Source organism: Styela clava, chromosome 1 (genome assembly GCF_964204865.1).
Source record: "Styela clava chromosome 1, kaStyClav1.hap1.2, whole genome shotgun sequence".
In the NCBI taxonomy this organism is placed as follows: domain Eukaryota; kingdom Metazoa; phylum Chordata; class Ascidiacea; order Stolidobranchia; family Styelidae; genus Styela; species Styela clava.
The window spans coordinates 669,319-693,419 of NC_135250.1; the positions used below are offsets into that span (position 1 = coordinate 669,319).

The 24,101-nt window shown below is 35.9% G+C and overlaps 2 protein-coding genes across 2 annotated transcripts in view; one reads left to right on the plus strand and one right to left on the minus strand.

The window, feature by feature from the left end:
* The window catches only part of LOC120345419 (calcium/calmodulin-dependent protein kinase kinase 1-like), a 310,354-nt gene that overhangs the window by 20,410 nt on the left and 265,843 nt on the right, over positions 1–24,101 (plus strand). The gene's annotated exons all lie outside the window — the stretch shown is intronic.
* LOC120341797 (uncharacterized) lies at positions 2,594–13,757 on the minus strand. Its single transcript, XM_078114133.1, has 3 exons — positions 10,896–13,757; positions 5,767–6,550; positions 2,594–4,170 (listed from the first exon to the last, which is right to left on the minus strand). Exons 1-3 carry the CDS (start codon positions 11,571–11,573, stop codon positions 3,008–3,010), a joined length of 2,625 nt encoding a protein of 874 aa, XP_077970259.1. The 5' UTR covers positions 11,574–13,757; the 3' UTR covers positions 2,594–3,007.

Genomic DNA, 24,101 nt, shown 5'->3' on the forward strand with positions numbered 1-24,101 from the left:
GTATTACGGCACTGTTCATTAGTACTAAAACTAAACAAGCCACTCTTTCAGGAATGCAGTATCCTAATGCTTAGCACGGAGCACCCAACTGATCAACAAAAGTAATGGCACCCGCAGAAATGAATATTACAGTCTATTTTCTCCAAATCCCCAAAAAGAACAGTCTACTCATCTGGATACAACTAAATGTATTATCCAACACAATACCGCTCGCCAAACAGATCGTGAGATACAAAAAAGGCTGAAATGAATTTTAGTGTCACTTGGGTATATACAAATGCAGTTCCAATAGATTTCTGAATAATAAGAAAACAAACAATTGATCGCCAATCATCATGGAAGAAAACTCACAGCGCACCTACATGAAAAAAATTGTGCTTTTGCATAAAACATAATGCGTACATTTTTTTGCGGAAAAAAGCGGATTTTGTAATATTCCTAATTCGTGACAGCAACGTTTTAATACCAGCTAAACTCAGAATAGTAGAAATCTTGTATATTTGTTTTCCTATGATGTTCTCGACATATATTCTGCAATATAGACAGAATTTAAATTTCAAGTCTTCAGAAATGTACAATATATATTGTTAAATAAAATGTATGAATTTTCCAACTTTTGTGAATTTATTGTATTGCATTGACAAAAATATTCATCCGGCCCGTTTCAACACAGTTTGGTGACCCCTGATCTAGATCAGTGACCTCATTCCGAAAACCAACATATGTGACCCAAAGATTTTTCATAAAATATTCATTTTTGTATTAACAAGTTCATCAGTTATCGTATGATTCACAGTCAATAGTAAAATCCAAGGAGCAAAAATAAAAGAACAAGGGCTCTACAGTCAGTCAGAGAAATATGTGAATAACATGACTTTACTTCAAATTAACGTAGTCATTGTGGTCGAGCACATAGTGAAACCCTTTTCTCATTGTCCCTAGCAATCTGTTCTGTGTCTTTGTAAAGGTTTAGTTTGAGACACCTCGATCTAGATTCTGAATCATACATACAGCACATACACAATGATGAACAATGTGAGATGATGTAATATTGAGAACTCTCGCAACTCTATACTGTTCGAGCATTTGAATTCAAAGCAAAACTATTATGAACAATTGCTCCGATTGTTCATAAATCTCATCCGATACTATTTATTTATATCATCAAATTTCAACTAACTCAGTATCAAAAATGTAAAATAACAAAACCAAGGCAGTGACGTCAAATGAACATCACAGGGTAACTAATGCTAAATAATGGTAAAAAATCAGACAGTTTTGCACCATATGAGAAAATCGCATGTGTTATCATACAGAAGCTTTTCCATAAATTTCACAAATATGAGGTTTTTCTCTAGTATATATATGTTCGCATGTGATTTTAAAATAACTTGTACAGGCAAAATTCTGAGTAAATCAGAAAAAGAGAAAAAATTATAATAAAAAAACGTTTTACACCATACGAGTTTTCATGTGTCTCCTTAAGTAACCGATCTTACAAAATCTTTCCAGTATGTGTTCGCATGTGGCACTCCGAGTTACTTGACCATGCAAAATCTTTTCGACATATTTCACAAGCATAAGGTACCGTGTGAGTATAGATTATGTCGTTTTAGAATATCCAATCTCGTGAAATCTTTTCCAGACTTTTTTTCTACAGTATGTGTCCATATATGCTTGGTTGCTATGTGCCTTTTTTCTTGCCAAATATTTTACAAGCATAAGACTTTTTTCTACAGTATGTGTCCATATATGCTTGGTTTCTATGTGCCTTTTTTCTTGCCACATATTTCACAAGCATAAGACTTTTTTTCTACAGTATGTGCCCGAATATGCTTGGTTGCTATGTGCCTTTTTTCTTGCCACATATTTTACAAGCATGTGAATTTTCATATCATATTTGCTGGAACATGATGTACTTTCTCACGAGTCAAAATTAATTAACAAACTCAAAAATATACACAATTAAAATATTCATTAACAACACAAAGTAAATTATAACACAGAGAAACAATGGTTCGACAAAGTTGTGCTGAAAGTCAAATAAATATGATTTGTCGACATGTAGATAACCAAAACAATAATGTATGGGCATTTTATAGTCGTACTGCTCAATATAGCCGCTACAACAGTAAGTTACCATGTTTTTACTTTTGGGACTGATGCATTCAGTAGATAGGATTCTCATATCTAACCTGTGGGGAGAGAAAGATGATATGACTGCCTAATTAATCATATGAACCACCGCATCTCACCCAGCTACCAGTAAGAGGCATTCAGAAATTGTCCAGCACATAATTATTTCTACAGCAGTGGTTTTTTACCCATTTTGGCAGTGTAACTTCTTACAAGTTTCAAGGTTGTCAGCTTTGGGGCCCTAAAAATATTTTTGCATTGATCACGGGCCACAATAGTACCAAGAATAGGTAAACAATACAAAACAAACACTTTTAACAAACACAAATCTGACGTGAGATTGCGCCCACGTTGAACACAAATTAATATAGAGAGACGTTGTAATCATGAAGACTGTTTCAGAACTCATTGCATGGAAATTTCCGATTTGAAATTTTTTTTAAAACATAATGGAAGAAAAATGAAATGGACACAATATCCATAATAATGGCTGACAGTTCACAAAGACTACAAATGAGGACTATACATGCAGATGATATATACAACACATACACAACAATATACAATGTAATAAGTCAGTTTTACATAAGAAAGTTTAAATGTGGCCTTTATAAAAATATTTTCTTCATATATTACAATCATGAGGTCCATTTCGAAAGCTCAAGATTTTCATTGGTATGTATTCGAACGTGGCTTTTCAAAGTTCTTCGCCATGCAAAATCTTTCCCACATATTTTACAAGAATAGGGTTTTTCTCCAGTATGGATTCGCATGTGTATTTTCACAAGAATGAGTTCGCATGTGCCCTTTTAAATTTTATTCACAAGCAGACGGGTTTTCTCCACTATGAATTCGAATATGTATTTTCAAATTAATTGTCCTGGCAACATTTTACATGTGGTTTTTCACCAGTATGGGTTTGCATGTGTATTTTCAAATTACTTTTCTGGGCAAAATCTTTCCCACATATTTTGCAAGCATGAGGTTTTTCTCCAGTATGTGTTCGCATGTGTATTTTCAAATAACTTTTCTGGGCAAAATCTTTCCCACATATTTCACAGGCATGAGGTTTTTCTCCAGTATGTGTTCGTATGTGCATTTGCAAGTGACCAAATGTTGTAAAATCTTTCCCACATATTTCGCAAGCATGAGGTTTTTCTCCAGTATGTGTTCGCATGTGTATTTTCAAATAACTTATCTGGGCAAAATCTTTCCCACATATTTCACAGGCATAAGGTTTTTTTCCAGTATGGATTCGCATATGTCTTTTCAAATTACCTGTCCTGGCAAAATCTTTCCCACATATTTCACAAGCATAAGGTTTTTCTCCAGTATGGATTCGCATGTGCATTTTCAAATGACAAAGTGTTGTAAAATCTTTCCCACATATTTCACAAGCATGGGGTTTTTCTCCAGTATGGATTTGCATATGCTTTTTCAAATCACCTGTCCTGGCAAAATCTTTCCCACATATTTCACAAGCATAAGGTTTTTCTCCAGTATGGATTCGCATATGCTTTTTCACACTACCTGTCCTGGCAAAATCTTTCCCACATATTTCACAAGCATAAGGTTTTTCTCCAGTATGGATTCGCATATGCTTTTTCAAATGACCAAGTGTTGTGAAATCTTTCCCACATACTTCACAAGCATGAGGTTTTTCTCCAGTATGCGTTCGCACGTGTGTTTTCAAATAACCTTTCAGGGCAAAATATTTCCCACATATTTCACAAGCATAAGGTTTTTCTCCAGTATGGATTCGCATATGCTTTATCACAGTACCTGTCCTGGCAAAATCTTTCCCACATACTTCACAAGCATAAGGTTTTTCTCCAGTATGGATTCGCATATGCTTTTTCAAATCATCTGTCCTGGCAAAAGAGTTCCCACATATTTCACAAGCATAAAGTTTTTCTCCAGTATGGATTCGCATATGCTTTTTCAAATCATCTGTCCTGACAAATTCTTTTCCACATATTTCACAAGCATGAGATTCATCCATATGAAATTTCCTATCAGTTTTTCTCAGTATTATTCAAAGATTAGTTGTATTGTAATTCCTTTTCTAATGAAGACAAAATCAAAACATTACGGGTCTAAACAAAAGTATGAAAGAAAAATAATATTACATTAGAAATTCTACCTCAGGATGGTCCAAACCCAGGCCGCAGCGTCATTTTCTGTGGCCTTCATTGCCTTTGCTGAAGGGTATTCAAAAAACCGCATTTGGTGTTGTTTCGTCGTAAAAATAATCAGAAAATCTTTCCGAATCCCTAATGTCACTAAATTGACCAGTGTCACGGCTAGCCGAAGCAACTAGCAAAGTTGAATAGTGTGCTTGGGTAGTCCAAATTGTTCACTGACTATCTATCTTTTTGGTTGGGAATATATTTCAACAGTTTACTAACTACATAATAACTAAATATGAAGCCAAATAAACATCACAGGGTAACTAATGCTATAAAAAATCAGACAGTTTTGCACCATATGAGAAAATTGCATGTGTTATCATACAGAAGCTTTTCCATATATTCGCATGTGATTTTTCAAATAACTTGTACAGGCAAAATTCTGAGCAAATCAGAAAAAAAAAAAAAATTACAATAAGAAAAAAGTGATCTGATCTTACAAAATCTTTCCCACATACTTTACAAGCATGAGGTTTTTTCAGTATGTGTTCGCATGTGGCATTCTGAATTACTTGATCATGCAAAATCTTTTCGACATATTTCACAAGCAAAAGGTACCGTGTGAGTATAGATTAGATTATGTCGTTTCAGAATATCCAATCTCGTAAAATCTTTTCCATATATTTCACAAGCATAAGACTTTTTTTCTACAGTATGTGCCCGAATATGCTTGGTTGCTATTTCTCTTGCCACATATTTTACAAGCATGTGAATTTTCATATCATTTTTGCTGGAACATGATGTACTTTCTCACGAATCAATATTCATTGACATCACTCATTCTGATTTTTAGGTCAAAATTAATTAACAAACTCAAATATACACAATTAAAATATTCATTAACAAAACAAAGTAAATTATAACACAAAGAAACAAATATGATTTGTCGACATGTAGATAACCAAACAATAATGTATGGGCATTTTATAGTCGTACTGCTTAATATAGCCGCTACAACAGTAAGTTATCATGTTTTTACTTTTGGGACTGATGCATTCAGTAGATAGGATTCTCATATCTAACCTGTGGGGAGAGAAAGATGATATGACTGCCTAATTAACCAAATGAACCACCGCATCTCACCCAGCTACCAGTAAGAGGGATTCAGAAATTGTCAAGCACATACCGGTAATTATTTCTACAGCAGTAGTTTTGGTGTAACATTCTGGAGCAGGGTGTTCCAAGGTTGTCAGCTTTGGGGCCCTAAAATTATTTTTGCATTGTTCACGGGCCACAATAGTACCAAGAATAGGTAAACAATACAAAACAAACACTTTTAACAAACACAAATCTGACGTGAGATTGAGCCTACGTTGAACACAAATAAATATAGAGAGACGTTGTAATCATGAAGACTGTTTCAGAACTCATTGCATGGAAATTTCCGATTTAAATTTTTTTTTAAAACATAATGAATTCGAATATGTATTTTCAAATTAACTGTCCTGGCAACATTTTACATGTGGTTTTTCACCAGTATGGGTTTGCATGTGTATTTTCAAATTACTTTTCTGGGCAAAATCTTTCCCACATATTTTGCAAGCATGAGGTTTTTCTCCAGTATGTGTTCGCATGTGTATTTTCAAATAACTTTTCTGGGCAAAATCTTTCCCACATATTTTGCAAGCATGAGGTTTTTCTCCAGTATGTGTTCGCATGTGTATTTTCAAATGACTTTTCTGGGCAAAATCTTTCCCACATATTTCACAGGCATGAGGTTTTTCTCCAGTATGTGTTCGCATGTGCATTTTCAAGTGACCAAATGCTGTAAAATCTTTCCCACATATTCCGCAAGCATGAGGTTTTTCTCCGGTATGTGTTCGCATGTGTATTTTCAAATAACTCATCTGGGCAAAATCTTTCCCACATATTTCACAAGCATAAGGTTTTTCTCCAGTATGGATTCGCATATGTTTTTTCATAACATCTGACCTGGCAAAATCTTTCCCACATATTTCACAAGGATAAGGTTTTTCTCCAGTATGGATTCGCATATGTTTTTTCAAATGACAAAGTGTTGTAAAATCTTTCCCACATATTTTACAAGCATAAGGTTTTTCTCCAGTATGGATTCGCATATGTTTTTTCAAATCACCTGTCCTGGCAAAATTTTTCCCACATATTCCGCAAGCATGAGGTTTTTCTCCGGTATGTGTTCGCATGTGTATTTTCAAATAACTCATCTGGGTAAAATCTTTCCCACATATTTCACAAGCATGAGGTTTTTCTCCAGCAGTGTTCACTATTAGCGCACTTTTTTGCGAAAATTGCGAAGCACTTTCGCAACTTTTTTTAGGGACTGCGAAATAGCACTTTTTTCCGATTTTGAAGAGAAATAGCACTTTTTTCCGATTTTGAATGGAATAAAAATTTTAAAGTTAACAAATATTTTCGAGTATTAAGTTGACAAATAAGTAACATACTAGTACTTTTGTAACTCAAATCTGCATATCATAACGATATTTACGGGAATTCTAACCTATGAGATGCAGACATAGGAGATAAAGCTTTTGCATTAACGGCAAAATTCTTGTTTATAATATGATTATTATACAAGCACACCGATTCCGCTTCTCCCGCAAAAAACGCTCCCGGGTGATTGAAACCAGATGTTGGAATAATAGGCAGTGCAGTGCGTTTCTTTGAAGTGAGTGGTCATGTGACTATCAATGATATCGATGAATTCAAAATGACTATAAAAGTGTTATGTGTTATAGTCACTTCGGATGAATTGTGACCAAACTGCACGATTTTCAAATCAGACGAAACTTTTAGCAGCATGTCACAGATTTGCAAAATCACCAAATTCACAAAATACCATTAAGTGCCATTTTATTGTAATCACAATGTTGGAAGGAGTGGCATTTTCCGTAATTTTGCAATATTTACACAACTATTTCTCATTGATATGCGAGGTTGGGTGGGCAAAATTCAATATTTTTTTGAATCGAATATTTTTAAGGAGTACCGAATAAACGTGGTGAAAACATTAAAAAATCGACAACAAAGCCTTTTTACTGGTTAATTCCGTTGTAATCGCTAATTGTTCTTGTCACCGATCGTTTTGGCGGCGATATCCAGGTTTTGGGTAATCTATATTCCCGCCCTCTCTTTTTTACAAATATGAATTCTTGTGGGTCGGCGGACATCGAAGTTTTATATTTCGGGTTTACCCGTTCGTTCACATCGGCAACAGCTGTTGAAGACATTGAGGACTCAAATTAACATTTGCGTTGGCTTTAATATTACCTATCAAGATTTGTAAATTTACCGTCCCAATTTATGGGAATGGTAATATTATTGTCCATACCGTGATGCAGATATTTATTAAGACGATAATTAACTTTCTCATGTATTTCTATGGTGATAAACTTCGCAAATCTGAAATTGTGACAATCCTGAATGTTGATTTAAAATAGTGATCGAATAATTCGGCAATAAAGGCATTTCTGCGTGGTCATAAGACGAGATGACGTTAATGAACAGCACTTCTTTTACAGGATATTTTACTTATGCGACTTAATGCTAAAAAGATTGGGTTCGAGTGCTTTTTTTTTGAGTGCTCGAGTGCCTAATAGAGGTCAGGCGCTAATTGTAACTAATTCCCTCAAGTTTCAACGTGTTTTCAACAAAACAATACCCCGGCGATAATTATAGATAAAATGTTACCGAGCAATTCACAATTTTATTTATGGAATTTGCAAATTCACCAGTTTCTTGACGATTTTGATAATGTCACGCCCTAATTATTAGTGCAAAAAATACTCCCCTCCTTCGGCGGCGGTTTGACAGGTTCCTTGTTCCATTCTTCAGAAAGTTCTGACAGGGGGGATATAGAATACTGAATCCGGAGGGTTGAATCCCTCTCCACTTACTGGTGATTTTCCGTTTTGAAATGCGTGAAACATTCTCTATTTTAAATTAAATGACGTTTCGCGGGCTAGAGTTCTCCCCGAAAATGATGTGTTCCAGACGTTAGTTAGACGATAGATAAAACATTAGATTAATAATTTTCGTGACGCCCCGTTTTCGAAAATACAAAGTTATATCGCAAAAAATGCGTCATGATACATTTGGAATGAAACATTATTTACGGTTAATTCAGATCATATTTTACTCCATGACACCCGGTATCCGATAATACAGTTGTATCTCGAGAAATGTGTTTTGTTACATTTAAAATAAAACCTTTTTGCGATTAATTTAGATCAAATTTTACCTTTCACGGCAACTCGTTTCCGAAAATACAAAGTTATATCACAAAAAAATGCGTTTTGTTACTTTTATTTTGCATTCCCAATAAAATACATATTTTCCCTAATTAAGGTCGTCGATGAATCTGTTCCTGTCGTTCAAGCTCGACACACGTTTGGACGAGTGTGGGGCGGTTTTTCGGTCGACGATAAATTAAAAAGTTGCCACACGGTATTTGTATAACGATAATAACTGAAAATTAAGATTTTATAATAGAAGTGAATTTGTCTCAAGGTGGTATTTTACGATTCCTGCCCACAGAAAATAAACACGCTGACAGGCTTGGTTATAATTGATATTCGTTTAATTTATTTTACACTATTAATAAATGCGCCACACCAATTGCGACCATATAAATTGCAGTCGCATCGGTATAGACTGTATGTTTTTGGCGCTCTCACATTAATAATCATTTTCAACAAAACAATACCCCGACGGTCATTAAAGCTGAATTCGTTACCGAATAATTCACAATCCTATTTACGGAATTTGCAATTTCAAGATCTCACTTGACGATTTTGATGATGTCATGCCCTAATTATTACTGCTTAAATGCCTCAAAATACAACAAATGTAATCATTTTCGACGATAACAGGCGCAACAATTCGTAAACGAGCCGTTATAACGAAACTCGCGATTGATTTTACCTCTCTCTTGTTTACAATTTTAACATCCCGCCGGCCATGTATGGTCGAATAAAATGTCGGGTTTTCATTTATTTTAAATTCGAAATTGTCCGAAATACTCCAACAGGTGTATAAATACAATAATAATAGTACTTACAAGGGAAGTTTAATACACACGATGTGTTAAGGGCGTCGTAACTCCCGTTTATTAATTATAAATTTTTTTACATTATGCTTAAAAAACAACGCACGTAACTCTCGCGACCAAATCTTTTTGTTTTGTATGACATCGTCTTGGCGACGAATTTATTGCCGACTGAATTTTAATTGTGTTTTAGGATAAGTTATTTTCTGTTTGTTGGTTTCTAAACTTCACAAACTTGGGTAGCAATTACTATTAATGTGAGATTTGTGCATATAAACGATAAACGATTGAATATCGCGACTGGATGTCCGATATCTGAGAATGCGTAATTCTCTTTCAACATTAATTTTCAGGATATCAGCGGTCATGTGGTCGAATAAAAATTATTTATCAAATGGATTGGTATTTCGAGACACTCTCAAAATTATTTGGGATCCACTATCATATCATTCGTTTATTTTTTATATTCATGTTTTTCTCAAGAATCACCCTCGTTATATTTAGTGTACCTTAGCAAAAGAAAACTCTTTGGTGTCATCGTTCCTATTAGTGTAATTGAAATATATGGGAACCTCGCAAGTGGCGTTGTGATGCGAATATTTGATACTAGGTCAGCAGCATTACAAAGAGTGCTATTTATGAATGCTGAAAGTACATGACATTACTGAACATTTTGCCAATATATGATGTTTTCTGCCCGGTTTAAACTAACTCGCACGCAAACCAAGGCATGTCGACATTTAAAAATTACTTGTCTTTGGGTAAGCTCTGAAATAGTATAATATAAATGTAAATGAGAAATTAGGTCACGCTAGTTCACGAACCGGGAGGATTTTCAAAGTGATCTTGTGTAATATTTCGGAGGAAAAAGTTTGAGAGGGAAAGTAGGTCAACCTATCTCCTAAAACAGGGGAGTATCCTGCGTAATATTTCGGAGAGAACGTAGGTTAACCTATCTTTTACAACAGCGGGTGGCGACTTTCAAAGTGGATCAAAATCACAAATTAATAATAATCAGATTAGGTTTAGGGATAAATTGAAAAGTTGAATTTCCAGCGCATCTAACCCTAATTAGTTGATTGCTATTTATATTTGGGGGGGGGGGGATTATTTTGCACGGGATTTGTACAAACGATCCACCCTGTAACTAATATGGTTTCCAGCCTGCCTCGTGTCTGTTAGATGGAAGGAGTAACAAATGTGAAAGTCTTTGCTGTTTACGCGAGTAAGCAACTGACACCGTGATACATTGCATGGAAGTTTTGTCCGCGGCAGGTGTTAGCAGATGTCATTTCGTTGCCGATGAATTCGCTTGTTTTAATTAAACATGAATTCGCTTAAAGGGAACTCGGTTAACGAAAAGGCTTCTCTGTAATTCATAATATTAACCGGAGGAGCGCTTTTTCGAGTATCTATGCCGTTTTAAATGGGTTATATGAAAGGCTAGGGCACCTAACTTGTTAAAATCGGCAAAAGCACTTTCGCACTTTTTTTTTCGACTGCGAAGCACTTTCGCACTCATAATTTGCTTAGAGTTAACACTGTTCTCCAGTATGCGTTCGTATGTGTATTTTCAAATTAATTTTCAGGGCAAAACTTTTCCCACATATTTCACAAGCATGAGGTTTTTCTCCAGTATGCGTTCGCATGTGTATTTTCAAATGCCAAAGTGTTGTAAAATCTTTCCCACATATTTCACAAGCATGAGGTTTTTCTCTGGTATGGGTTCGCTTGTGTATTTTTAAATTACTTTTCCAGGCAAAACCTTTCCCACATATATCACAAGCATAAGGTTTTTCTCCAGTATGGATTCCCATATGTTTTTTCAAATCACTTGTCCTGGCAAAATCTTCTCCACATATTTCACAAGCATAATTTTTTTCTCCTGTATGGATTCGCATGTGCATTTTCAATTGACAAAGTGTTGTAAAATCTTCTCCACATATTTCACAAGCATAAAGTTTTTCTCCAGTATGGATTCGCATATGCTTTTTCAAATCATCTGTCCTGGCAAATTCTTTCCCACATATTTCACAAGCATAAGGTTTTTCTCCAGTATGGATTCCCATATGTTTTTTCAAATCACTTGTCCTGGCAAAATCTTCTCCACATATTTCACAAGCATAAAGTTTTTCTCTAGTATGGATTCGCATATGCTTTTTCCAATCAACTGTCCTGGCAAATTCTTTCCCACATATTTCACACTCATAAGATTTATCCATATGGAATTTCTTATCAGTTGTTCTCAGTATTATTCAAAGATTAGTTGTGTTGTTATTCCTTGTCTAATAAAGACAAAATCAAAACCTTACTGGTCTAAACAAAAGTATGAAAGAAAAATAATATTACATTAGAAACTCTACCTCAGGGTGGTCCAAACCCAGGCCGCAGCGTCATTTTTTGTGGCCTTTGCCTTGCCTTTGCTGGAGGGTATTTAAAAAATCGCATTTGGTGTTGTTTCGTCATAAAAATAATCAGAAAATCTTTCCGATATCTTGTTACATCCCTAATGTCACTAAATTGACTAATATCACGGCTAGCCAGAGCAAAGTTGAATAGTGTGCTTGGGTAGTCCAAATTGTTCACTGACTATCTATCTTTTTGGTTGGGAATATATTTCAACAGTTTACTAACTAACTACATAATAACTAAATTAATTAAAGTTATGGCCTGTAATAATTACTCTCCTGCACCTTACATCTGGTAAAATTTGAGAATCAATCAATCTGCAGTTATGGAAAATATAATCTAAAACTACATTTTGCTATCATGGGAGCAATAAGCATTTTCAAATTTTAAGGGATTTCGCTTTTAGAGTCTTTGTTGTGCATTGCCCTTTTTACCTATTTCTGACGCGATTGTGGCCCGCGAACAATGCAAAAACAATTTTGTGGTCCGCGAAGGCAACAACCTTGGACCACTCTGCTCTACCTGCAAAATTAATTCGTTACGGACTAAGTAGAAAATGAGAGGGGGAATATATTTCACCTGTAAATGCCCTTATTCGTTCCAAGCTCCCACAAAACTAGGACATAATATTTGTATAAATTATAAGAATGATTAAAACCTGTAACAAATACACGCCAAAACTAACTTACTGCATAATAAATTGAAAATGTACAAAGGGAAAGAAGAAAAATCAGAAAATAATGAATAAAAACTATGAACCTTTTTTTTTCCTTCAGCGCTTGCTGACTAAGCGAAGACAGACCGTGGTTAGTGGTCGGAGGAATTGAGAGAATGCAATGAAAACTGTGGGAAACAAACTGGCCAATGTGATAACAACTAGTTGCTCGGTGGTCTTCAGGGCAGCTACCACAGACTATTAATTTTGGTCATGGAATCATTCATTAATTCAGGAAAGCGCAAATGTTATTACGCGGCCTCATTATCAACTGAGTAAACCCAATTCCCAAATTTCCATCAGTCGATGGTGTAGAATCATTTTTCGAGGGCACTGATTGAAATATTTCATGTCAGCCATAATTAAAACCCTTTAAAATTAAAATATATGATAATATTCGTAACATATTTTCACTCAAAAACATCCTCCTAATTGAAACCCTCTCATGTTGGCTTTAATTTATTGACACGCCGCACAAGTCTGCTTTTGGTTAGGGTGTGTGCCATATTCTGTATTCTTATAAACACAAAAAACGATATTTGAAAGTCCTCATATTTGAATTGGACATCTCTGCTTCAAGCTTTGCATTAAATTAACCTAAAATGAACAAATATCACTACACACATTTTTTATTTACGGCCTTTCGTTACGTTTGTCAAAGCAATATTTCAACCAAAAGAATTGGATATTTTATATCTAGAATTGTTCGTAGGTAGAGTTTCTACTGTAATAGTCATTGAATAGAATGCTAAGAAGGGTTGCTGGGATGAATGTAAACAATGTTTGTTAGCAGCTGAGTGTTTACATTGACTTATCAGTGGTGCACAGTATAGGCAAATGGCAGGACAGGAAATCTAGTTATTGTATGATTATCAGTTATTGTATGATCCACATTCAATAGTAAAAACTAATAAGCAACTTTCATGAACTTACATAAAATTAATGCAGTCATTCTGGTCGATCAATAGTGAATGCCTTTGCTCATTGTCCCTATCGGTCCATTCTATATCTTTGTTAAGGTTCAGTTTGAGAAACCTCAATCTACATCGTACATACAACACATACACAATTATAAACAATATGAGAGGACATTAAGAACTTTATACTATTAGCACAATTGAATTCAAAGCAAAACTGATATGAAGCAAATGATACATGATTTGCAATTGCTTTGATTGTGCATAAGGTCACACTTCGTACTATCTATTTATATAAACAAAAATTATCTATAGCAACCAAGGCAGTAAAGCAGGGGTCACCAAACTACGGCCCGGGGGCCGCATCCGGCCCGCAATAACACGTAAAAAATAGCGAAATTTTTTTCCAAGAGAAATTTTCCCGAGCATCGTTGTTCTTTTCCGCATCCGCTCAGACACTTTTGTCACCCTGACATATTTTCAGTCGTGGTTGTAAACAATAATTCGCTTTTGCGATTTTGAATGCTATTCGTTAGTTTTTGGTTGGGTTTGGGAAATTTAAGTATGAATCAAATAAGTCAATCATCATTTGTCTCCTTAGGGATTGTAGTTTTAATAGTAGTAATGAAAAATTAGTCTAGAAATAGCTGTGACAAAATAGGCTGAAATTCTCTACCGGGTACGCAACGTTTCTGTGGAAGATGCACTCGTGGGGCGAAACTGTTTGCGCTTCTTGTGCTGAAATTAATGCCGAATGTGCACGTCGCGCTAACAGTAACTGTAATCCCTCGCGTACTGCTCCAATTTCACAAGTCACACTAACTTTTGTACTGCCTAAATGCGGATATTCATGTAGGTATGTTACAAAAAAAATTAAAGTTCATCCGATTTAAATAAAAACTGCGTCATTGGATAGATCTGAGTGAAAAGGAAAAACAATACCAAGTTTACGGAGATATCGGAATTTTAGAACCGCCCGACAGGCCAATTTTTTCCATAAAGATTCTATTACTTTTTTGATAAGAACTGTAATAAATATGAAATGTACATATATATCAATCACTAACCTTTCGATTGCGTCACTATGGAATATTGAGACTATTTCAGGATTTTATTCTGGCAACGGTCTTGACACCGCCGAAAGATCGTGCAAATAAACGCTGGAGTTGTGCATGACAGTTTGACAGTGATTCATTGGGGGTAATAATTAACAATGTTCTGATAGTACAAACTTCATAAAAATTGGTAAGTATCAAGTTAGGAAAGAAATACACACGTCGACTTAAATTTTATTGGTGCCCATGGACAATATCATTAGTTTGCACTACGTATAACTTGAGCGTAATTTTTAAAAGCTCCGAATGTTGGGGAATTTATAAAATCAAATACCAGATAATAGTTGTTTATTTTATCTAATTATGCCAATATTTCTTGGAATTCAATGCTACAGCAGGCAGTCCGTAGTCGTTTTTTATGAGCAGTATTCCGACACGGCGTAACGGCACTTACGTACGTACGGTACGTGATGCGTACATTTTTTGGCGCGAAAAGGCGGATGTTGTAACATTCCTAATCCATGACTGCAACGTTTTGATAACAGCTAAACTCAGGATAGTTGTCTAGATATAGAAATCTTGTATATTTGTTCTCCTAGGATGTTCTCGATCTATATTCTGCGATATAGATAGAATTCAATATTCAAATCTTCAGAAATGTAGAATACATATTGTTGAATAAATTGAATGAATTTCCCAACTTTTGTGAATTTATTGTATTACATTGACAAAAATATTTGTCCGGCCCGTTTCAACACAGTTTGAGTCATACCCGGCCCGCGGTCAAAAGAGTTTGGTGACCCCTGCAGTAAAGGTAAATAAACATAACAGGGTAACCAATGCTGTAGAAAATAGGGCAGTGATTGAAAAAAGTTCCAAATAATTTTACATCATATTAGTTTCTCCTGTGTGATCCTTGAAAACTCTATGTCAAATGTTTCAAACTGACAAAATGTTGGAGCAAATCAGACGACGAATAAACTAAAATAAAAAAAATGTTCACACGATATGAGTTTTTATGTGTAGCCTCAAGTAATCTAATCTTGCAAAATCTTTCCCGCATAATTCACAAGCACTATGTTTTTCTTCAGTATAGGTTCGTATGTGGGTTTGCAAATTACCTGACCATACAAAATCTTCCCCAAGCACAGGAGTTTTCTCCAGTATGAATTCGAATGTGTCTTTGCGAGCCACTTATAGTTGCAAAATCTTTTTCGCATATTTCACAAGAATGAGGTTTTTCTCCAGATTGAATTTACTAAATTATTAGTTGTTAGATTATTTATTTCCTACAACCTGGAAATCAGACAAAACATAAAATTTAAAATACACAATTTTCATGAAAAACACAAAGTTCATCGAACAGTAAAATCAATTCATGAATTTATTGAGTTGTAACACAAACCAAATAATGGTTTGACAAAGTTGTGCTGTGCCGTCAGTTACAAAAATATACAACAATCAACCTTTGGAAAACCGAAACAATGTATAGGCATTTTGTGTAGACATATCTGCCTTAGAATGAAAACTTCACAGGTTCTTACATTGGAGACTGATTTCCCAGTAGATAGGATTGGATTTTCATATTTATCCTGTGGGGACTGGAAGCCGATGTGACAGCCTTATAATCATAATATGGTGACCAGTTCATGTTGGGTATGAAAATAGGTACAAGTTATTCGTTGCGGATACATGGCCACATTATGATGACTAAGATTTCAAAAATTGCCCTGCTCATATTTATTCACAACGATAATATTTACTCTCGAAGAAAGATTATTAAGGTAATGGAAAACTAGTGTTTTTTATTGCTTCGAATTTCCAGTAGGTCACAAATGCTTATCTATTTTTATCTGCAAAATTCTCCATTTTCCGATTATCTCATAAGTGTGAAGGGTTTTTCTTGTATTTGATCGCATTTCTCACCCATGGTTACTTATTCTTATTCATGAAGATTCCTTTGTGACATGAGTTTTTGCTTGTGGCTTCATATGGAAATTCTCAGTGTCAGGTTTTTTACCAGTACGAGTTTATAAGTGGCTTTTCAATTTACCAAGCCCTGCAAAATCTTTTTTACATATTTCACAATCATGAGGTTTTTTTGCAAGCTCAAAGTTTTTAACTGATATGTGTTCGCATGTGGCTCTTCAAGTATTCCGGCGTGCAAAATCTTTCTCACATATTTCACAAGCATAAGGCTTTTCTCCAGTATGGGATCGTATTTGGAATTTCAAATAACATGGCCTCGTCAATTTTCTGCCACATATTTCCCAAGTATGAGGTTTTTCCCCAGTATGTGTATGGTAGAAATCATTTCCGGGTGAAGTGTAGGAACGCAAGCTATGTTCGACAAATGAAGAAACATGACCAAAATGAGGAAACGCTTGAGGGCCATCAGCGTGAGCAGAATGTGAATAACGTCAACAGTTCAAGAATTACTGCTCTGATGGAAGTCAATAATGATGTCAGATTTCAAATTGATAGGGCTGCAGATGTCAACACAATATGCGAGTAATACGTGCGGAAAAACGAAATCAGACCAAGTACTGACAATTTTGTGATGTGGCATAAAACGAAAATGAAGCCACTTGGTGAGACAATTTTAAAGGTAAAAAAATTCTCAAAATGATGAAGTCGCAGAGGTAAGATTTACTGTTGTCAAGAATAATTTCAACTGTCTTTTGGGCTTAATGACCATACAAGAAATGGGATTGATTACAATAAATAGAGTAATTCACAAGCTGTGATACAAATCCTACACAGAAGATAAAAATCGGAATAAAATTAATTTTTGTTGTGAATGCACTCCTTAATAGTTGTCTTTAACATCTTCGCCAAACTCACAATTCTGTCCGAAATATAAAAACCAAACTACGATATCCGCCGTTGAGCGAAAATTAATTTTGCTAGTGGATAAAAAAAAAGTTGTTTAAGTTAGTATAGTTAAAAAATATAGTTTAACAACATTAATTGGAGTGTCGGCCGCCGAAACGATCGCGGTGACAAAAAATTTACTACAGCCTACGATTATTACAAAATTATGAAATAAAAAACGCCGCAATGTTACGGAGTTTTCAGTCTTCGAGTAAAATCCAGAAAAAAAAAATTTATTGTCACAACGATCGTTTCGGCGGCCGACATCCCAATTAATGTTGTTTGGAATATTCGAATACCTCGAATACAAAATACGATTTTGCCCGCCACTAATCATGGCGCATGTAAATACCGTATAATACGCCGAGTTTAAAACTAAAAAAAAAAGTTGCCCAACTAAATGACCGTCTTATACGCGCATACTCAGATTGCACCAAAAAAATCGGCTCATTCACGTACCAGAATTTGATCACGCAACGAGATGATATTATGCTGACTTGCCGGTAATTCCAAAAGCTTCAAACCATACCAAGTTCTCACGATAACAAGCGTCGCGCACACACACACACGCTTGTGAAAGTGGATTGTTTTTTCATACAGCTGATGGCTAGTACAGTCTGTGATTGGTTGTTTAACACGTGGCGCTTGTACAGGCTGTGATTGTTTGTTTTCGCTTGTGTTTCTTTTATATAACAGCAACAGTGTCGATTTACGGCCAGTTGTTTCGTGGTGAAAACTTTATTATTTGGTGCACTTTCGCCGTAGAGGCAATTAACGGCGCACGACTTTTAATCACCTTTACGATATGGATATGTTATCTGTTAAGGGGTGGTGTTAAGGACTCTTATCGAAATTAACCGCGTTGTGGACGATCAAAGAAAATTGTTTTATGCTGACTCAGAGACTCTCTTAAACTCCCGACAACAATCCCTTCCATTAATACAAATCACGACGCATGAAAAGCAATATAGACGTTATTAACATGAATTTACAAGTAAGAGTTACGAGTAAGGATCTACGGCCGTCGCTAACAAACCGAAATGATAAACATTAGAAATATTTGTGTTACAGCAATTTTGTTTTCTTTCTGCGCCTTTCTTAAGGCGTCTGGCGTGTTAAGATTTGTAGTGATTTATAAGAATGTGTTAATACAGCGTTATTTCTTTCCTTGAAACGGACAAGGAACGTCCGTTAATCGTCGTTGTGGCGATCAAAGGAAATTGTTTTATGCTGATTCAGGAACTTTATTTTAAACTCCCGACACAATCACGACACATTGAAAAGCAATATATACTTTATTAACATAAATTAACAAGTAAGAGTTACGGGTAATAATCCACCTACGGCCCTCGCTAACATGCAGAAACGATAAACGTGAGAAATGTTTGCGTTACAGTAATTTTGTTCTCTATTACGTTTTTCTTGAAGCGTCCGGCGTGTAACGATTCGTAGGACCGGCTTATGTGCGATTTTTTATAAAATCGTTGTTTTAAGGCCGTTTTTAGGGAGTCGGCCTATTCTCGATATAGGCGTAATTTCTGGAAAATACGGTAATCATTGGATGGCAATAAAAAATCAACTTCATTGACAATAAATTCCAAGTGATAGTTTCATATTTCACGAATTTGATCGGCGCTACATGCGAGCGTGTTTTTGTACGTAGAAACCTTAATTACGCTAGTTATAAGTTCTCTCCAAAATCACTTTGCGCAATTTTTGATGTTTTATTTCTAAATGCAGGTACCCGCAGACTACGGATTAATGGTCGATGTTTGAAATAGGACTTGCAAAATATTCACCAAACACCATCAGGCAAAGAGAGGCGTGCTACACGTAACTGTGGAATTTCGCTGTGAAGGACGCATACTTTTCAGTTTATTAAACGCATTACGTCGTCGTGAATTGCACTTTTGGTGCACTGTTTTAATTTCACCGTAACCCCCCGTTGAAAAATTTCTGGCTGTGCCCCTGAATGTAATCTCCTTCGTCGCAATAACAACGGGATTACGTTAATATTTTACCACTGTGAATTATTCTGTCGTTTTTAACAGGTTTCCACGTGGCATATAAGCTTCTCATTATTAAAACACATATTGTATGTTTTTAACTTTTTTATTGAGTTATGCCCGTCCTCCAGGTCCTCTGCATTTTGTTTTTCCCGTGTGCAATTCCTAAATTAAAAATGCCTATCAAAATTGGAAACAACAAAACTCATGCAATTAGACCTCCACAAAAACGGTAATATCAAAGTACTATAGGCTACCGATATACCATAAAGAAATTGGAGATTTGAAAAAAAAGTGCGATGCAATATTTACCTCACCACTGGGATTTTGAAACTCAAAAACAATAGCATATTATTTTATTCTAAAACGGATTCCAGAACTGATATTCCTCCATTCACTGTTTGTTCCACCAAATCTCTTGCAATGTTTGCTACTGTGGCGTACCAGTATTGGTATCACCACTCAGGTTTCTGCCAGCTTATCGGACACTGAAGTTGTACTGTAATTGATATTGATCACAAAATAATCTTCTTGCGGTTCCAAATACAGCAGAGTAACTAAGTTATCTAATTAGATTAATTATACACCTGTAAGAACTTAATACAACCAAATACGCCAATAAGAAATACAATAAACAAATAAAAATACGGCACAAAAGACCATACAAATGGAACACAAAATAGGAATTGGTCTATGACGTTACAGTCATAAACTATTGACCTATAATGGAATATACAAAAACCGGGCAAAACATACCTAGAAATACATAGGAATAACTAGTATGACACTAAAGATATAGCACAAAGCCTATCTTATCGGCAAACACTTAATATACCCGGTAATTCGCATAGAAATACAGAAATCGCACAAGAAATAAACTGCGAAAGTAGGGTGGTGCAGGCATGCAGCCAGTCTGCGGACGATTTCATTCAAACCGCTACAAAATAAAAACTAATATTTCTAACCCGGTAATTTTTTCACCGTAGGTGCATTTGCATTTATTCTATACGGTAAACCTCAAATTAACTACGACCTGGGGTTAAAACTATACAAACCACCAAAGGACGTATTCGCGACCGAAAGACCAGTGTGCGACCGCGGATTTCAAGCCTTGAACATCGCTTATGCTGCGTTGAGACTAGAGTCGCGGACTGAAGTGTCCGCGTTTATGTTTTGTGTATATATATATATTTATAGACTGTTATGTTGACATTTGTTTAATGCTGTTTTGTCGGATTTGGACTCCGACCTCTCACTACATGTGAGGCAAAAACTGTCTTTCGATCTCTTTTCTCCGGCTGCCGGGCGGTCGTGTTTTCGGTTCCTTAGTTATATTTTGTTGTGTTGTCTGTTTGTGTTGTTTTAAGTTTGATTTGGAATTGCCGTACAATAAACAACCAATCCGGAACCTTGGAGTCTTCTGATTCATTCTACAACCACGGTAACGACATCTTGGTCCGTGACACTAGCACTGACCTTTGGCACCACTGTTGTCTGGGAGAGGTTTGACATACGCAGCCATGTGTGAAAAAACTGGGCTTCTAATTGCATTTCTGACCGTCATATATTTTGAGAGGTTATTTCGAACACAACTCGAAAATAGGAGGGTGGAAATGCGCACCTTCCTATTTCCCCTCTTTTAAATGTTGAAACACGAAACTTTAAGGATGGTTAAAAGAAACACAACTCTACCCATCTGCCAAGTTTCATCTTTTTATCTCTTATATTTGTATAGATTTTCAAGCTTTTTTGAAGGAACAATGGGTAGTTGGCGAATGAAAAAATGGTCCGTTTTTTTCTTCGGGCGGGTCTACGGTCGTAACTTTTTTGTTTGTTGCCGCATTTTAGTGTAATTTCGCAGAGCTACGAGGGATAAGCATTGAGGTGTATATAACTAGAGTGCGCATTGGCGGCGCTAGACGTTTGCGATTTTGTGCCGAATTGAAGGTCGCGGCGGTCATCTTGGTACGCGCGACACGTTTTCGGGGTCGAACCCCCCCTTTTGAATTTTCTTGAAAACAGAAAAAGTCGGCGATAACGCGTGCAATTGCTTTCTGCTAAAATCGCCGTATGTTTTCATCAAGGCGGCGTGTTATTTAGGCCGTAAACGCCTTCTCGTTGGTATTTATTCTCTCTAAATCACAAATTTGTGCGTGCCACGGGAACAATTATACTTATTTTATTTTTGTACTCGCACGGAATTGTGAAAACTGAAAAAGCGTGCAATTGCCTTCTGCTAAAATCGCCGATTGTTTTCATCAGTGTGTTATTTAGGCCGTAAACGCCTTTACGTCGGTATTTATTCTCTCTAAATCACAAATTTGTGCCACGATAAACATGATGATTATTTTTGTACTTTGCAAGGAATTGTGAATTCGGTGAGAGTTATTATACGTTCATCGGCGGCGAGGTTCTAAAGACAAATGAAAGAGTAAACCCGCGATCTAAATTTGACTGAAAATCGACAATATAAAATACTGAAAACAAAACCGTAAACAGTAGGCTATAAGATTTGGTGAGTCCCGCGACAGTCTAAAAACGCTTTTCTAGTCTAAAAACGCTTTTGAAAATCGAAAAATTTCGTGTGCCCACCTCGCTGTTTAGGAACATACCGCCATTAAAATCGAAACACGGTTAATTGTGGGTGGGATCCATTACTTTAAAATTGTTGTCGAAAATTTTAGTGTTATCATTAAACAAGGTTGAAAACGCGATTTTTTCCGTTAGTGATGATATATAAGATAATTAATCTGAAGTATATCCATCAATTTTCATTGTACTGAAATAAATTTTGCTCCATGAGAATTTACAGCAGATTTACGAATTTTTCGGGAGCTTTTATCTTTAAAAATAATCGGAGTGGCAGCATTGCGATTGAACGGAGTCAATGTTACAAGCACATCTGAAATTTGTCGAATTTGCAAAATAGAAAAAATACGGATCAAAACAATATATAATAGGGCAGTTTACCACGCATTTTTATGCGGAATTCTGTGGTGTTTTAGAGTGGCTCTTGTTTTGTCGGCGCAACCGCAGGTTAAATTGAAGACAATTAAATTAATAAAGCAGGACATTTTAAATATGCCCTTATCGGTCATGGATTGGTTACCTTGCGCAAGAGAAATATCATTTTTCGTTTCGAAAAGTCGGCTCTTTTAACAAGTGACGTAATCGTGGCGACTGTCCGGCGTGAATTTCGAGGCGGTGAAATTGTATTTTTGATTTACTGGTATACTTTATATCTATTTTCATTGTATGAAGTAAAATTGTACTAAACGTGATTTTATATCAGATATCGAGATTTTACTAACGGTGATAACGAGGTCACAAGATTGCAAAAATACGGATCCAAAATAAATATATCAGGCAGCTTATCTCATTGTTTTATGTCCACGGCAGTAATGTTTTTATTTTGACGTAGAAAGTCGAGACCGCGAGTTGCGTTGGGGACAATTAAATTAATATATACGTAAGGACATTTTAGAATCTCATAGTTGTCATGAATTGAATATTTTACGCGACAGAAGCTGAAAAGGCGGCTCTATTGACGAGCGCGTGATCGCGGTGACTGTTACAGACGGCATTGGTAATTTCCGATTTTGAACCCCCCCCCCCCCCTTTTAAAAATCCTGGCTGCGCGCCTGCTTTAATATTTCCAACGTCGTTTTGCCCGATGGTAATAGTACAGTAGTAGTATATATCTACGATAGTCAACCCCGTGTAACTTCCGATATTTGGTCCCGATGTTGGATTCACCGTCACGCCCGACTAGGCTCAGACAGATTATTGCTTCCAAAATCATCGTGCGTTTTCCTGTGTTCTTTTATCTATGGATGAAATAAAGGGTAATATACTCGCACACTTTCAGCCAGTGTTACTCTTTATAATTAAAGGCTCTGAGCTACGGGCCTAGTATCACTTTTAACATTGAAAGGTTGTCGATGAAAAATGTTGAGCATATGATAAAAATATGAAGAAATTTTATTTATTTTCAACTGAGCAAATTGAGTAAGATGTTTTTAAATTGACTCAATAGTCAGTCTCGTATAAGAAAAGCAAACAGTTAGAACATTTCTATATTTTGAATTGGCTTTGTGGTTACTGATTGCAATAGGCATATTCTCGGTGTTTTTTATTCTTGTAATTTCAGTCAAAGTAAACATTGTGTACAGCTCTTCATTAGATAAGATGCTGGGATTTGTGGATATGGGTGATTCCAGGAATGCAAAAAAAGTACCTGCTAACCATGCATTGCAAATATATGCAAGAGGTCTTGTCAGTCGGTTCTCCAAACCTCTAGCTTTTTTTGCCACCAAAGCTGTTCATTCATTTCAGCTAACCAGTATTTTTTGGGAATGTGTTGGATTATGGATTTCGGGTAGCTGCATGTTGTATGAACTTAATAATATGGACCTAATATTTTCGACCTCCAATACTTCATTACTTATCGATTTTAATCGGTAAGTATGTTGATAGGTATTTGTCTGTCTGTTAGATACACGCGATATTTCACGAAGGCGTGGTTGAATCTGCTCCAAATTGCATGTGCAATCATCATATCTTGGACCAGAAGCCTATTGATTTTGGATGAATTATGTCGTATAATTAGCGAGTTATTAATTAATTAGTGATGAAGAGATCTGGATTTTTACAAAGCGAGAGATTTTTGAGACGCGCTGAATGTGTGTGTGCGTGTCCGATGCGCAAGTTTTCACGCTAGTGAGTCAGAGCAAAAGATACACACCGCTAGATTGTATCTCGTGATTAATCTTTA